The sequence below is a fragment of the Bos grunniens genome, chromosome 4 (genome assembly GCF_055505025.1).
Source record: "Bos grunniens cultivar Pamir isolate PY7600 chromosome 4, Bosgru_T2T1.0, whole genome shotgun sequence".
NCBI classification, from domain to species: domain Eukaryota; kingdom Metazoa; phylum Chordata; class Mammalia; order Artiodactyla; family Bovidae; genus Bos; species Bos grunniens.
The window spans coordinates 21409944-21425966 of record NC_141168.1 but is presented as its reverse complement, the minus strand read 5'-3'; the positions used below and the strand labels follow the sequence as shown (position 1 = coordinate 21425966).

At 51.0% G+C, this 16023-nt stretch overlaps 2 protein-coding genes across 18 annotated transcripts in view; one reads left to right on the top strand and one right to left on the bottom strand.

The window, feature by feature from the left end:
* The window catches only part of CYREN (cell cycle regulator of NHEJ), a 194372-nt gene that overhangs the window by 174682 nt on the left and 3667 nt on the right, over positions 1-16023 (bottom strand). For 3 of the 15 annotated variants that reach the window (XM_086395546.1, XM_086395545.1, XM_086395543.1), the window contains one exon: positions 14466-15492. The exons of 11 other annotated variants lie outside the window; for them this stretch is intronic. In XM_086395546.1, the coding sequence (XP_086251672.1) occupies positions 15241-15492 (252 nt within the window). In that variant the 3' untranslated portion in view covers positions 14466-15240. Of the gene's footprint in view, positions 1-2364; positions 3302-14465; positions 15493-16023 lie in introns of those variants that run through there. One more of the 15 variants, XM_086395547.1, reaches the window with a different exon arrangement.
* TMEM140 (transmembrane protein 140) lies at positions 437-14580 on the top strand. 3 transcript variants are annotated; one of them, XM_086395542.1, is made up of 4 exons: positions 437-566; positions 822-1095; positions 11766-11865; positions 13113-14580. In XM_086395542.1, exon 4 carries the CDS (start codon positions 13140-13142, stop codon positions 13704-13706), a length of 567 nt encoding a protein of 188 aa, XP_086251668.1. In that variant the 5' UTR covers positions 437-566; positions 822-1095; positions 11766-11865; positions 13113-13139; the 3' UTR covers positions 13707-14580. The 3 variants fall into 3 exon arrangements, with proteins under 3 accessions (XP_086251668.1, XP_086251666.1, XP_086251667.1); XM_086395540.1 differs by lacking the exon at positions 11766-11865; XM_086395541.1 differs by having other exon boundaries at positions 437-1095.

The following is a 16023-nucleotide window of genomic DNA, read 5'->3' as shown; positions in this document are numbered from 1 at the left end:
TCCAATTTCTACAACAGCCATGCAAAGTAGGTATTGTTTCCATTCTATAGATGAGAAACTGATGCTCAGAGATGTTAAATAATTTGCTAACCTGCAGCACAGCTCCCTGATCCCAGTGTTTCTGTTCTTCTTTTCATTAGATCACATCACCTCTTTCTAGGGTTTGACTTTAAAGAAAATAAAAAGGGGGGAAAGAAATGCAGCAGTTCTAAGAAGTCCCTTGCAGGAAGGACAGGGAGGGGAAGAAGAACCGTGAAGGATTCAGCAATATTACTAGGTAGCTGTCTACTGACTTAACCGAGCTTAACCCCAAATCGGAATTTCCAGCTGGTCATGTGAGCACAGAAAGCAATTTTTAAACTCTGGCTAGGAGCCCCTATGATTACAAAAATAAGAGCTCCATTCTGCTCTTATTTTGAAAGGAGATGTTCCAGCTGCTCTAGCATGGGCCTAAACACCCTGGTGAGGACGCTAAGAAGACACGGTTTTGTGTCCAGGGACCCCCAGTCATCCTACAAAGCTGATTTCTGAAAAGGCAAGGACAGAGGCATAGGTGCTTCCCCGAGGTGAGCGGGGTCTGGGATCTTGGACTAGTCCATCTTTAGGGTCCCTTCTGAGTAAGATTCTAGGTTGTGTTTATCTTGGTTTAAAACATGAGGAGTTTTGAAAGCGTCTTGGCCAGTCTCCTTTCTGAAATCACTGTGTGTTATCACCCAGACACTCACCTGGCTATTTAGGTCTGCTGGCTGGTTGGCTCAGGTGTGGGTAAAGCGCCCGGTTTGGGGAAGAGCAATGTTGTTTACATTCTTTCTTTCTGAAAGTCACAAGCCACCGGCAAGAAATGAAAGTGAAATCAGGGGACAGTGTCATCAGTCAGCAGAAATGTGCCAAAGTTCAGAGAGCTGTTTACTTAGGCACGACGTGCCTCCCAGCCAGTCATAAGCCTGGGGCTGCATTGATCTGCCGGCCCCTCTCCACCGGCCTGGATTCTGGAGGCTGGACACTAGGAAGCCAGCGAGAGAGAAGAATCCACTGAACCTGATTTCCTGCTCCTCCTCGTGAAGAGCGCTTTGTGCATTCTGCATCTTCTTTTCGGTAAGTACCTGCCTTGTGTGCCCAACAGCTCGCCCAGATGCGTGCTGCTCTGAAGACAAGTGGGCTTTCCTCTCAGACCCTGCATTCTAGCCACGGACCCAAGAAAACAACCGGTAGTCAGGGTCTGGGGACCACCGCCCCACCCCCACAGATGACCCACCTCCATGAGCTCAGCTCTCCCCACCTCCTTCCCCCTACTCCCTTCGCATCAGCCTGTGGGCCTGTGGCCTCTAAAGCGGTGCAGGTAATGCCAGTATGACCGGTTAGAAATGCAGAGGACAGCGATGGGCAGTGGGATTTTGCACTGAGTCTATACAAATCGTCTATGGCGCATGAAGTGGAAATAGGCGGCCAAACAAAGGCAGATCACAGACTTGCAGTAGCTAAACAGGAATACCATGAGTCCTCCTGAAAATACACACTGTAGACTAAGACTGTCAGAAAAACCTGTGCTCTCGACTCAGAAAGAAGACAGTAGGGTCTAAGAGATTTTTAGACCTGGTGTTATTAGACTACATTGCTTTTCACAACTTGATGGAAATTCATAGTGGGATTTTAGTTCTGTTGGTGCAGATGTTTCCCCTAAAATTTCCAGTTAGCTTCTTCACCTGTAAAATCAAACGCTCCTTGGGAAAAAGTAAACACATATGTATTTGGGATTGTCTTTCCTTCCTCCCTCGTGACAACTGAAGTGCATTTTTCAGTATCTTCTTCCTAAACCTTATCTCTCCCAAACTCCTGAATCCGTGCCTATAACAGTCTCCTTTAGATTTTGCATATTCCCCTTTCTCAACACTCTTTCCGGCCAACCCACCTGCTTTATCTAATCGCTAACACTGTTTTCTAAATTTCACTTTTACATAAATAGAACGCATGACTCTGGAAATATTTTTAATGTGAAAAGAAAAGAACTCTTGCCCACAGTGCCCAAAGATACCAGAACTAACATCAACATTTTAGAACATTTCCTTAGTATCTTTCTTGCAGTCACACTGTATAGTGTGATTTTAGACCTGGTTTTTCTAAAGGCTACATAGAGTTTTATTATCTTGATATGTCATAATTTGATTCTAATGTTGCTTCTCATTTTTGGCTAAAGTAATACTATGATAAACATTCCTGTATATAAATCACTGATGGCATTTCTGATTGCTGCCTGACTAATAAGGGGAATTAATTGCCCAAAGGGGTATGATGATTTTTAGTGTTTTTAGTGCTTTTTGCTCTACTGCCTCCCAGAAAGTTTAAGAATTTTCACATCCACCATTATTCTATGAAGATGTCAGTTTTATTGCACTGTTGGTATCAAATGTTTTTATCTGCAGTTTTGATAGGGAAACTCAAAGACTATTTGGCATATCTTTGATTATATTACTTGAGGTGTAGACTTTTTTTCATGTTTGTTAATGTGACAGAGTGATTTACAATAAGAAATAGATGTTCCGTCTCCGTCCCCATTTCTGGCACAGAGCTCCTAAAATCCTTGGCATTTTTTAAGTGGTAATAGAGGTAAAGGTGGTTTTGTTTTTCTTTTTTAATTCACTACAAACCCTTTTCAACCACCTCTGTGCTTATGTTAATGACTCAACTTTTGGAAAGTCCCTAAGGAGAGGGGCTGGTTGCCAGGGAAAACAACCACATATTTAAAGGGTTAGAACCTTCAGCCCCAACCTCCAGGGAGGTGAGAGTGGGTGGAGATAAGAGTATGTCACCAATGGGCCAATGATTCCATTGATCACACCTGAGTAATGAAACCTCCATAAAACATCCCTAAAGGACAGGGTTCAAGGGCTTCTGGGCTGGTGGACACATGGAGGCGCCGGGAGGGTGAAAGGCCTAGACAGGCCATGGCAGCTCCGCGACCCCACCCCCCATCCTCTGCCCCATGCGTCTTCTGGGTGGCTGCTCCTGGACTGTGTCCTTTTAAGTTGAACCAGTACTCTAATAAAGTAGACTGCTGGCCCGAGTTCTGTGAGCCGCTCTAGCAAATTAATCAGACCCAAGGAGGGGGCTGTGGGCACCTCCAAGCTGCTGCTGGTTGGTCAGAAGCACAGGTGACGACACAGGCCTGTGACCGGGGGCTCTGTGCCCTCAGCCTGTGGGAGGTGCCTCCTCCAGGTAGACAGAATCAGAATGGAACTACAGGACATCCAGGTGTCGCGGAGAATTCCTGGTGGGGGGAAAATCCTTGCACGTTTGGTGGAGGCTACAAATAAGGAAAAAAGAGGTTTTTACAGTTAACTACTTTGCATTCCTTCTCAGGTGAAATATCTCTTCATGTGCCTCATCCATTTTCATGGGGATTAAATGTTTTTTTAACTTTTTGGCATAAAGATTTTTTTATATTAGGTATATTAACCATTCCATATTGGTTGCAAATATTTTTCCATGCTCACTGACTTTTAATTTTGTGTTTCTATTGTATAGAAATGTATATTTTCCTGGTTAAATCCGTACCATTTTTCCTTTGTGGTTTCAATTTGCTCTTAAGCTCAGAGCATTCTTTTTTCGTTCATAAATCAAATATCTACTTTTTTATAGATCTTTTTTGTCTGCTTGTTCCTTACATCTCACTGCTGGGTCCATGTGAAATTTATTTTGGTATGTGGAGGGAGATGAGTCCCTAAAATGGTTTTAACTAATTGCTTCAGCATTAGTTAAAGGAAAGCCCTTCCCTCCACTGAATTATAATGCCACTCTTATGTCTTCTTAGGCGTGGCTTTTCTGATAGTCTGCTCTCTGAGCCGTCCGTCCAGTCCCTGTCCATCCTCTTCTGTTGATCTCACTTCCCCCTCAGTTACTTCTACCTGGGAGCTGGGCACTGCAGTGACCTCAGTGATCAGTCTACTTTTGGTCTCTTCCAGTGAATTGCATCTTCAAGTAACGTAATGTATAACAAGTATCTTTGGAGGTTTAATCCTCCAAAGCAGGTTCTATAGTAGGTTCTATAGAAACTGAGACACTTTATTCTGTACCCCTGGACTCACACCTTAGTTTTCTCAGCCCTGTCAAAAGGACAAACCTGAAACAATTTAGTGGCTACTTGACTCATTCCTTCACTCACGGGAAAACAAGCCACAGATCAAGGGAGCATAGCACCTCACGAGCAGGGGAGCACCCTTCCTAGGGAACTGGGACAAAAGCGAGTCCCACAGAGCACTGGAGGAGGTCATATGACTTGTAAGGACACCCTGACCTCATAGCCAGCAGGCCCTGCTTCCTAGGGAAGGTGAACTGGCTAAGGCTGCTGGAGCGCTGTGAGTGGTGTATGTTAGGTTTCCTTGACAGGTATTTCTCGCGCAGGCTGACTTGGGTTTAGATTTGTGACCTGGGCTGGGCCACTGGAGCCACCTCATTTTATGAGCCTCAATACACAAATGAACTTTATCAGCCAAAACCTGTGGGCTTTGGGAGGAGATCCCCAGATCTTCTGTGAGGACACAGACCTACTGCCCACTCGGCAGCAGGAGGGAGGTGGAGGTCTCACAGCAGAGACCTTGGCAGAGCAGAGAACACACAGGAGCCGCAACGTCAGCCCCTTCCCGAGCATCCCACCCACTGGCAAGCACCAGGCCTCAGTTAGCGCCCCTCCAGGAGTGACCAGGGGAAGATCCGCCTTCGGAGGGACGGAGGAGGAGGCCTCAGCACATGTGCAGCTCAGTTTGTCTGTGACTGGCTGAGTTATCTTGCTAGAGTTATGAAGCCATTTTATGTGCGTTACAGGCTCCAGATGAGAGGCGCACCCTCCTGTGTGGGGATGGAGGGCAAGTCCTAGAAGACTTGGTTCCCTCCGGCCAACTTGCAAAATACCTTTGGCAAAACTGAAGGACTAAGGCTTAGTGACGGTCTATCAGTCTTCACCTCCTCCTCCTCCTTCCTTCTGACTGCTGGGGCAAACTGCGATCACCAGCTTTAGAGCAGGGCTCCTGGGCAGGACTGCCAGAGACGAGGCCCGGCACTGCCCCCACCCCAACTCAGGAGCTCTCCACACCCCCAGCCCTGCTGCCTGGGACACGTGCCTCAGGTTCGGGGAGCAGGGGCTTGAGGTGAGGACGTAATCCACACCTCTCACCCTGGCCTCTGAGGCCCCAGGGACCCGGTGCGCTTGCCCACCCCTGTCCCCTTGGTCAGCAGGCTGCCACCCTGCCCCCAGTCTGCTCCTCTCCCAGCGCGGTACATCTAACCACTGCCCCCTCCTTCTGGAAGACTCTGCCTGGCTCTTTCAAAGCCCTCAGGTCACGGATCAAACGCGCGCCTGGCACACAGGCCCTCCCCTGGAGGCTCATCATTTCCTGCTGCCAGGCTCTCTGTTTCACGCCATCCTGTTTATCTGCTTTCCCAAATCGCTTCAAAACTTAGAATTAGCTTTGTGAAAACAAGTGCTCGGTGTTTGGTGCCCCAGCTGCCCTGCGTGTTGCTGACTGTCCAGAGCCTGTGACTCGGGACCATCCTGCTTGTGTGACCCCGGGGGTCACAGGATGAAACCCTGGCTTGGTCAGTGCGAGGGGGACAGTGACTCCGGGCAAGTGCAGGAGGCAGAGAGGGCAGGAGCAGCACAATCCAGAGGGGCTACTGAAGGGACCTCCCCGGGCCCAGTGGTTGAGACTCCGACTTCCAACGCAGGCGGCGTGGATTTGATCCCTGGTCAGGAAACTAAGGGTTTTAAAGAAGAGGGACAGCCAAAGGCAGTCACTGGTTTCTAGTACTGTTATCTGTCTTCAAACTCTCGTTTAGGTCCTGTGAATCTTTTTTTAAGATTTTTTTTTTCCTGATGTGACCATTTTTAGTCTTTATTGAATTTGTAACAATATTGCATCTGTTTTATGTTTTGGTCCCTGTGGGATCTTAGCGCCCCAACCAGGGATCGAACCTGCACCCCTTGCATTGGAAGGCAAAGTCTTAACCACTGGACCGCCAGGGAAGTTCCTGGGTCCTGTGAATCTTAGCCTCCTGTAAACTGCACTGTGCAGTCCTCCCAATAAAAACCAAACAAGAATGGGTCCCAAGGTGCAGGCACTTCCTCATTTTTAAGGATTGTTCCCCCAAACTAAAATTTTTTTTTTGACCTTTGTTCCCAGCTGGATAGTCTGCTTGCCAGCAGGGCTAATGAGCAACAAAACGACTGGACCAACAGAGAGTTAATATTAATGGAGCTGCTGAGACAGTCTATCCCGGTGGCTCGCTGGAGGCGGAGGGGCAGCGGGCGCTGCACTCTGCAGTCTCATGGTGTAGTCATGTTTCTGCTGGCCGAGCTGCTTTATTTACATGGAAAAATTAAATAAATCCAGACGTCATGGTGTTCCATAAAAAGCCACCGTTGGCCCGGCTGTCCACGCAGCCTCTGAAACCCAGGTGCTGCTGCCGTCTTAAAACATTCGGGCAACGCTTCTGTGGCCTCGTTTTCAGAAATAAAAACCTGGGCTCACATTTCTGCTGGAGGAAATATGACATGTTTCCCTTCCTTCTTCCCTTTTTGTTTGCTTCTGTCAGAAGCCACACCCAAACCATGAACACACTGGTCCCCAGTCGTGCACAGCCAGACACGCTCCCATCAGGGCCGGGGCCTCCTCTGGCAAGCCGGACCTCTCCTCCGCCAGGCTCTGTTTCTCTGACTTTCTTCTGCTCGCGTTTTCTCCCCTGGGCTTCGCTGCCTCTCCGTTCCGCTGCAGCCCCACCCTCCGCCTCTCCTGGCTCTTCTCTCGTCTCCCCTTCCTCCCCTGAACCACCACCTTGTGGGCAGCAGTCCACTTGTTCGGATCAAATTAGCTCCCTTCAGTCTCACAACAACCCCCAGGAACAGGCCAGTGGGTGCTCTGAGGGCAGGGATATTGGCGCGGCCAAGCCTGTGAAACGCTCAAGGTCACGTGCTGTGAGTGACGGGACAGGGCCTGAACCCGGCTGGTCTGGCACTAAGGTCCATGCGCTTGATCGCCACGTCCCTAACCGCATCCCAGAGCCATCGGCGCCAGACACCAGTGAGGCCAGGCCCTCCAGGGACACTCTGTTTGTGAACACCAGTCCCATTGTCTCCCCCAGAACTCACTTCTCTGAGCCTCAACTTCCTCTCCACGATGATAATAATTTAAGTAATACTTACTAGGTAATATTCCCCAGGCTGCACGTAAATCACTTCATTTAATTTCCACAACATCTACAAAACACGTTCTATTATACCCGTTTTCCAGATGAGAAACCTAGGCAGAGAGACGTTCACGTAGCTAGTCAATGGCAGAGCGGGGATCTGAATCCTGGACACACAGCTTCAACGTCGATGCTCAGCCGCACTGCTCCACAGCTTCCCCGCTGTGCCAGATGAAAATGCTGGGGTATCTGCCCATTATAGATGTAAGCGTGAGACGGGAGGACGCGTGCGGGGGGCCCGGCCTGGGGAGGCGGAGCTCAGGCTCTTACACTGATTTCACAGTCCTGCCCTACAGGCTGCACCAGCCTCGCCTGGGGAATTTACTGAGCCTCACGAAGCCTCCATTTTCCCCTCTGGAACATGGACGTGATAACAGTAAATGTGTTCCCACAGTGAACTTAACACTGGACTGACACGCAAAAAGACTGTGAAGTTTAGTATTTAATCATTAAGTCCTCGGTCGAGCTAGATTCCTTCTCAGACACACCTTCCAGTGATCACAAAGACTTCTCGAAGCAAGTTCTGCCCTCTATGGTCCCCTACAGCTTTCTTAAGTCATTAATGAGAAGAAAAAGCCCGGGAGATGAATTTGTAGCCCATAACAATCTGAAGACCCACTTGTTTTTCTTTTGAGCGTCTGTTCCACAAAACTGGCAAGCTCTATAGCGTCTGATGGCAGCAAATGATAACACCCAGGTCTTACCAGGCAGTTCTCAGGGCCGTGGCAGCGGCTGGTCCGCAGCCTCAGCCGTCAGTCACACGGCAGTCCATCCTTGCAGGTGGCCTCACTGTCCAGCCCTGAAACTAAGGCTTACACACGTCTGAGAAAGAGGGGATGAGCTTGAGGAAACTGAAGTTTAGGAAATGGGAAGAAGAAAAAAAATAAACAGAGAAGGACCTGAAGGAAGAGAGCCAGGACAGAGAAGTAGGTCAAAAAAATCAGAGGGAGGCATTTATGAAGCTCTGTGGGCCATGGCTGGACGTGCACGCTGCATTCAGAGGCTGTTTGGTGGATATTCACAGACCTGCCAGGGAGTGCTGGGGGTGTAACAGTTAAAGACAGATTTTGATAGAGACAGACGGCCATAGACTTTTGTCTAATTCGCATAACATAAAATTCCTTACTCTCATGAGGTTTACATTCTATTGAGGGCTGTAGGCGGAAGACAAAGTATTTAGGATGTTAAGATGGTGGGAAATGCTACCGAGGGAGAGCAGCGTGCCGTGGAGAAGCCGTCACAGGTTCAAGATGCCAGCCAGGGACAGCGTCACTGAGAAAAGGATCTCTGAGCAGCGACCTCAAGGGAGGCAGCAGACACGTGCTAACAGAAGAACACTCCAGGCGGGGGCATGCCAGCACAGAGGCCCGAGCCTGTCTGAAGGTTTCGGGGGATGCTCAAGGAAGCCAAAGTGGCAGGAGCTGAGGGAGGGGCTGGAGAGCAGGAATAAGGGGAGAAGGCGTCCAGGGGCGACAGGGGCACTAACAGCCCTGGGAGCCCTGTTCCTGAGGAAGCAGGAGGAAGGCCACATTACCGCAGACGTCGTCCCAGGAAAGTGGATGCCTGCGGCCTCCAGAGTCTCTCCGGGTAACAGGCTCCAGGACACCGGTCGGGCACAGCACACTGTGTTCCTCCCCGGCCCAGGAATTCAGGCGTTCCAGTCTCGTCCCCACCCTCTGGGATTGAAGGGCACCCTTGTAGACACTTGCCGGCCTCTCCCATGGGCACCTAGAAGGGCTTATTAAACACTTCATGGATGAAGGAGAATTTCCCCTGGTGGCCTGACATGAGGGACAGTGCAGGAGCCCCCAGCACGCATCACCTGGGACAGACAGACAGGTGGTGAACTCTGGCAAATGGCGAGAAACTCAATAAGGCCCAACTGTACATATAAAGTCTTGCTACTGAATGTCAGTAGACCTTCAGGCAGGAAGAATGAATTGAAAAAAACAGAATGACGAGTGACTACAGGGGTGTGAGGGTATTTTTGCTAAGTCAGTGCAGACAGGGAGTTGTGTGGGCATCTCTCATGTTGGGACAGTTGGAAATGGAATATGTGAAACCTGATTAGAGCAGTGACAAATTGTTTTTAGTGTTTTTGTTTTAGTCACTGCCAGGCTACTCGGTCCATGGACTTTTCCAGGCAAGAATACCAAAGTGGGTTGCCGTTTCCTCCTCCAGGGGATCTTCCCAACCCAAGGATCAAATCCCCGTCTCCTGCATTGGCAGGAGGGTTCTTTACCACTGAGCCACCAGGGAAGACCTGGTGACAAATCAGAAGTTATAAATAAGTGCATGATCAGTATTTGTATACAAGGCACATAATGATTACGCTGGCAGATATCCCAGCATATAAGAAAGTGTCTGGGAGCTGGAGATTGTAGCTGCAGACCTGCTCTGTAACAGAAGGTCGATGGGCAGTTTGGAAAGTCCATTCTGACTCTGCAACTAGAGAGAGCATGCGCTGGGCCTCCGGCCATCTGAAGTGAACAAACCAGTGTCGGTGGCGAGAGCCGGCCTTCCTGCTCGGTCAGCCCTTCTCAAGTGTTCCTTACAGTCAGGGGAGAGGCCAGGGATGGACCCATGCTAGGCAAAGCTCCCCGGGCACCGCTCTCTGCCAGGCGTCCTGCACTCAGGACGTGGGCTGCCAGAGGGACTGGCAGGGTGGCAACCTGCCGGGGCTCTAATCCTTCAGACACAACTTCAGGAAGGTTTCACTCGTAACACGAAAGTGGCAAGAACGTAATTTAGAAGACCAGGACCCTATGTCTGTGCCCCTTCCTACCATCAAGCTATTGATGTGAAAGCTTCAGAGGTGCTTAAACTAAAACAAAACAACAAAAAAAGAAGTGCCTCAGATGAACAGTCTGAGAGTATTTTCCTCTGGTGACAAACGTGAAGCCACATACTTGTACTGAGTCCAGATCCATGTCTTGGTTCAGGGGCCCCACTGCCACAAAAGCCTTATGCTTTATGATGGCCGTTACGACAGCAAGACGCTAGCAGCCGTTATTTATAAAGAGCTCGTGTACACTGACAAACAAAAACCAAAACTAAAAACGATGGAAAAAGAAAGGAACTGACAGCATTCCACCCCCCCAGAAAAAAAAAAACAAAAACCAGAGAGTCAACAAACACTCGAAAAACATTAAACCTTACTCAACAATAGCAATGCTGTGTCATTTTTCATCACCAAAGATGAAAAGATGAGAAAATTCAATAGAGATGATGAGACAAGCACTCTCAAACTTCTGGTGGAGGAACACACTGATTCACAAAGACAGTCACCATGGCATTATTTACAGAGCTGCCAAACAGTGTTGTAAAACAGAATATATAAACTGTACACCAAAACAGTGTCATAGAACAGGATATGTAAACCACGCACGGTAGTACAGCTAACCCAGCCATTAAAAATATTGTTTAGGAAGCACTGCTAGTGACAAAGGGAAATATTCATGCTACAGTGATGTTTACAAAGGATACACACAAATTTACGCAATCCCAACTGTATAAAATATTACAGAAGGAAATGTGTTGCTGGGTGGTTATTTCTACAACCTTGACGTTATCAACAATTTTTAGTCTTGTCTCCATACTTTCACATTTTTCTGATTTTCTACAACCAACATGCATTACTTTATTAAAAACAGGAAAGACTTCACTTAAAAATAGCAACAGTGACTCAGCAGTCTCCCTTCTGCCCGCTGAGGGAAGCACAGGCTTAACATTAAAGGGAATTAAAGAGCTCACTGTGCTGAGAACAAGATTACAAGGATTGTTAAAGGCCAACACCAGCAAAAAATCGGGGTAGGCTCTCAGGAAGGCAGAGAAGGGTGCCCGAGGGTTTTCCCACCAAATAACCATATCCTTTCACTGGGACACGTTTAGAAGAAAGAAGCTAGGCCGAGCCCCCAAGCTCTCTGTCCACAGCCCGAGAAGCACGGGGGGACACCCCAGCACTGAGTGCGGAGCGGACACACAGCACAGCCCCTCACCTCTCGAAGCTCTGCTGTCCTGTTAGATATACGTCAGATCAGTACGCGCGGTACCTAAAGGATGCTATGTGACATTTTCACTCATTCAAAAAAAAAGTTCCTACTGCGTATCAGGCACCATTCGGGGGATAAAATAGACAGACTGCTCCCCAGAAAGATTACAGCGGGGGGGGGGGGGGAACACACATCCTGGCCTTCAGCTACATCAGAGCGTGGGCTGAAATAGTCTGAGAAAGGTGGTGAAAAACCAGCAGGACCCAGAGAGGCAGAGAACGGGGAGCTGGTGATGGCCAGGGAGGCCTGGCGTGCTGCAGTCCACGGGGCCGCAGTCAGACACGACTGAGCGGCTGGACTGGACTGGAATGAGGAGGGGCGGCAGCTGAGGGGGTGGCGGTCGGGAAGTGGGACGGCGGGCAGGGGCCAAGCGACGGACAGAAGACTCCAGGGAGCAGGGCCTGCCTGGAGAACCCAAGTTCAAGTTCTCAGTCGCCCCAGACAGTGTAGCTGGGACTGAACTCTCTCTGCCTGCAGGGCTGAGAAGAAGGAAACCAGGACTGCCACCCACACGTCTGCTCACCGGCTCTCAGCTCCAGCTTTATTTTGTTTCGTTCTCTTTGAAAAGCTCCAAAAGGTCAGTTGAGAGAGAGGAAGTCGAAAACAAAGGCTCTGGGTGCCTGGGGAGCTGCCCTGTGAGGCGGCTGTACAATCTCCTCTGAGAAGCCCCAGGCATCTTTTTGCATTAACCTTGATAATAACCTTTTTTTCAAGCCCAAGTGGAACAGGCTTGAAATAAGACATGTAAGACGGAGCATTTATACACAGGCAACCTAACTCCCAGCCTACTGGTTCTTGGACCACTGAAGCAAGTGGAATCTTATTTCCCACTGCACGTGGTATAAATCTGGATTCCAGCCCTGGAAGTCCATCCGACACCCCGAAATTCCTACATCCATCAAAAATTTAATACAGGCTTACAAATATCTGTTAATATGCAAACCTATGCAAACTATGTTCCTGTTGGCAATTTTCCCCATGCCATGGGCTGGACTGGTTAAAACTTCTCACCCTACCACTCTAAAAACATGGACTAAACACATCATTTTAGTATTTGATACATCTTTGTCTCTGCCAAAGAGGTTGCTGATAAATCCTTATTCTCATCAGCCGCCTACTGCAGACTGAACGTCTGTGTCCCTCCACATTTGCTCACTGAAGCCTAACCCCCAGCATTTGGAAGTGGGGCCTTTGGGATGTGATGAGGGATAGAGCAGGGATTCACACTATCTCCTCTTGAATAGGATCAGTGCCCTTGAGAGCTCCCTTGTCCCTTCCACCCCACGAGGACACAACAAAAGGTAGACAGTCTGGGAACCAGGAATCGGGCCCCTACTACACCCTGAATCACCAGCGCCTTGATTTGGGGCTTGCCGGCCTCCAAAACCAAGAAAATAAATCTCTGCAGCTGATGAGCTGCGCCATCCACAGTAACCTGTGGCAGCAGCCTGCGTGGCGGACACTACCCTCCCTACAGCCTGTCCACACCCTGTCCCCTCTCATGGCTTTCCTCTGTCTGTCCACGTGCAGGACGAGAGGGGGGTGGTCAGGCAGACCTCCAGCCAGCATGGGGAAAGGGGAGGGGCTGTGCCTCCCAAGGGGGGCTTCCAGAAGCTGATCGCCAGGGCAGTCCCCAGGGGCCACTGCTGGCCACCACTCCCTGCACTGCCTACCACGATGGGCAGCCATGGCTGGGGCTGGGTTTGGTTTTGTCTTGAAGGAAGTAGGCCACAAGTTTCTGTAGACTTCCAGAACAGGAGTTTGAGAAGAAACTGGGAGGGAGGCAGGGCGAGCTGGACATTCACTGTGTGACCTCCCCTACAGGAACCCAGGAGACGCCCTGCGAAGGGCATGAAGATGACTGTCCTGAAGTCAAAGCGGCGGAGCCAGCTGCTGTTCCTCGTCACAATGACCCTCACGATCACGACCATCTGCCTGCTCTTCTTTGCTCTCCTCTGGAAGGCCGGCAACCTTGTGGACCTGCCCAACCTCAGGGTTGGCTTCTACAACTTCTGTCTCTGGCACGAGGGCACCGGCGCCCTGCAGTGCTACCAGTTCCCAGAACTGGAGGCCCTGGGCGTGCCTCGGGTGGGCCTGGCCCTGGCCAGGCTCGGCGTCTACGGGGCCCTGGTCCTCACCCTCTTCGTCCCCCTGCCTCTCCTCCTGGCCTGGTGCAATAACAATGAGGGGGAGTGGCAGCTGGCTGTGGGCTTCCTGGCCACGTCCTCCGTGCTGCTGGCCAGCGGTCTGGGCCTCTTCCTCACCTACACCTGGAAGTGGCTCCAGCTCTCCCTCCTGGGACCTGGGTCTCTAGCTCTGGGCGCTGCCCAGACCTTGCTCATCCTCTTGCTTGTGGCCACAGCTGTGTTCCCTCAGAGGGCAAAGGACAGGAGCTGGGGAGCTACTAGCTCCGTCTAAAGGCTTATGTGATCGCAAGGGTTCGCTTTGAACTGTGCTCAGAGAAGGCTGCCAGAGAACGCACAGGCCGGTGTGTCTTCTCGGCCACTCTGTTTCACAGCCAGCACTGAGCTCCAGCTGAAGCAGACTGGACCCACTGCGGAGGGGGTGGGTGCCCAATGTCAAGGAGGACAAGACTTTTTAGGATAGGGTGGTCTGTCCTTTGGGACTTCTAAGAACACCCGAGAACCAAGTAGCTCATTGTTGCAAGAATTCCTGCTTTAGTTAACTGACCTGAGCAAGCCATTCTGACTTGATCCTCAGAACAATGGGGAGATAAGGCTTCCTGTCACTGGGGCCAGATTTCCAGGACAAGCTGCCAAATGCCAGATGGGAACCGGGTGACAGTTTATGAAGGAACACCTCGGTGTCCCCGGGAACCCAGCCTAGCAAGCGCCCCATCTCCATTCGAGACAATGCTCCCAAAGGCCAAGGAGTGATCTGAGAGATTCACAGGACAGAAAGGCACAGAGAAGAGCCTGGCGGTTTTGAATGTTCCACTGAAAAGGCTCGTGGACCTGCAGACAGACAGAACAAGGGTCTAACCACTGCGCACGAGCAGTCCGCTCCCAGCATGCGACACGGACGTTCAGGAGCCCAGGACGCCAGGTCCTTGGTCAGAAGAGGACGATGAACGGCCTGAGCCGGCCCACGTCCATGTAAACACCGCATCCCCTCCCCTCTCACCCTGTGCCGGAAAGGATACGAGCACCACTCACGCACGGGGGCACTTTGTGTATTCTTCAGCATCTGTTACACTGACAATCTGTACAGCACGTGATCGCCTCATCCCATGCCCATGCAAAGCCACGCTGAATAGAGGCAGAAACACGGACTCCAGTGTGAGGTCTTGTCCTTTGTGTCTCTTTGGGGCTCCTATCCCATTCTTACTTTCTAACTGCCCAGGGACCAAGGCCAAGGCCTAGAAAGGTGCAGAAGGTGGCAGGCCAGGGGAGGAGGGCTGTCGGTTGGTCGGGAGACCTCCCAATCTGTAAATGGAACCACAGGCAGGCTCTCAGGCGGGAGCCCAGCCCTGGGGGAAGGTGTCTAGTTCAGGGTTGGACCAACAAGGGCTCACTGACCGACTGACACGTGACAGAAGTGATTTTAAAAATAGGCTTCTTCCTTAAGGTGGCCAAACCTAGGAACTGCAGTGTACTTAGCAGCCATGCTTGTTTTTCCTGGAAAAGTATTAAGTGGACTCTCCATTTCCAGTAAGTTTGACCCCCATGATCTCATTTCCCTGGAACCAGGTACCTGAATAAGACAATGTCGAGCTCCCAGGCCCCTGAGAAGGGAGAGCAGAGAGCAGGAATTTGGGGGGGAGCTCATTTTGATTCCTCACGTCCCCCGGTGAACCCACCCAGCCCAGGGAGGCTTGACGCTGGGAGCAGAAGCTGTCACAGCACAGCTGTCTGAGGGCAGCGCTCGGGCTAAGAGGGGAAGCCCAGCTTCCTTCAGCCGCTCTGAGCAGCAAGTCCTGGAAGTGTGTCCCTTAGCTGAAAAAGATCTCCCTGACGTATTTTAGCTCATCCTGGTCTTCCTCGAGGCTTCTGCTGCAGGCCGTGTCAGAACCCGCAGGCCCCGGGGCAGGGCCGTCTGCCCCACGGTCCTCTTCCTCACTGTCCTCGCTTCGGCTCCAGCGGGGACTTGGGGACGGTGGCGCTGGGCTGGCCGGGGAGCGCTCTGGCTTATCAGCGCCTGCCAGAGGTGGCGGCTCCAACGGCTTTTCCTGTTTTCGGTCCTCCTGAGCAGAAGAAACGGCAGGCAAAACAGATGGGTTTTACTTCCCTAACATGCAAGGACACAGAACGTAGCCAGTAGCATCTGTAAAGCCAGCGCTGGGGAGCCGGGCCCAGCTCCCGAATCACAGATGGCCCCCCTCCCTTCACCAGACTCTGCCCCTCCTTGCCCCCCTTCTCGGGCGGTGCAGAAATCAGGACCAGCAGGGCGAGCGGCGGGCAGGGGCCCCAGGAACAGCAGCGCAGGGACGACAAGTGGACCCAACGGACACGGAAGGGCAGGCTGACAGAACGGAAGGAGCGCAGGACGCGAACCCTGAGTGTGGGCCTCACTCACTGGGACTAGCAGTAGTATCGACCGGCAGGTTATTGCAAGCGTTAAATGAGACAGGAATATATAAAAGGCCCTGAGCAACTCTCAGGGGCTACACCACTCGAAGGTGGGACAACCGTTAGCCGCTTCTGGAAGCCAGGGCTTCAGGGGTGAGGTGCTAAGGACAACGCTCAGAAGTCACCTCGCCCGAAGGAGACCCTCA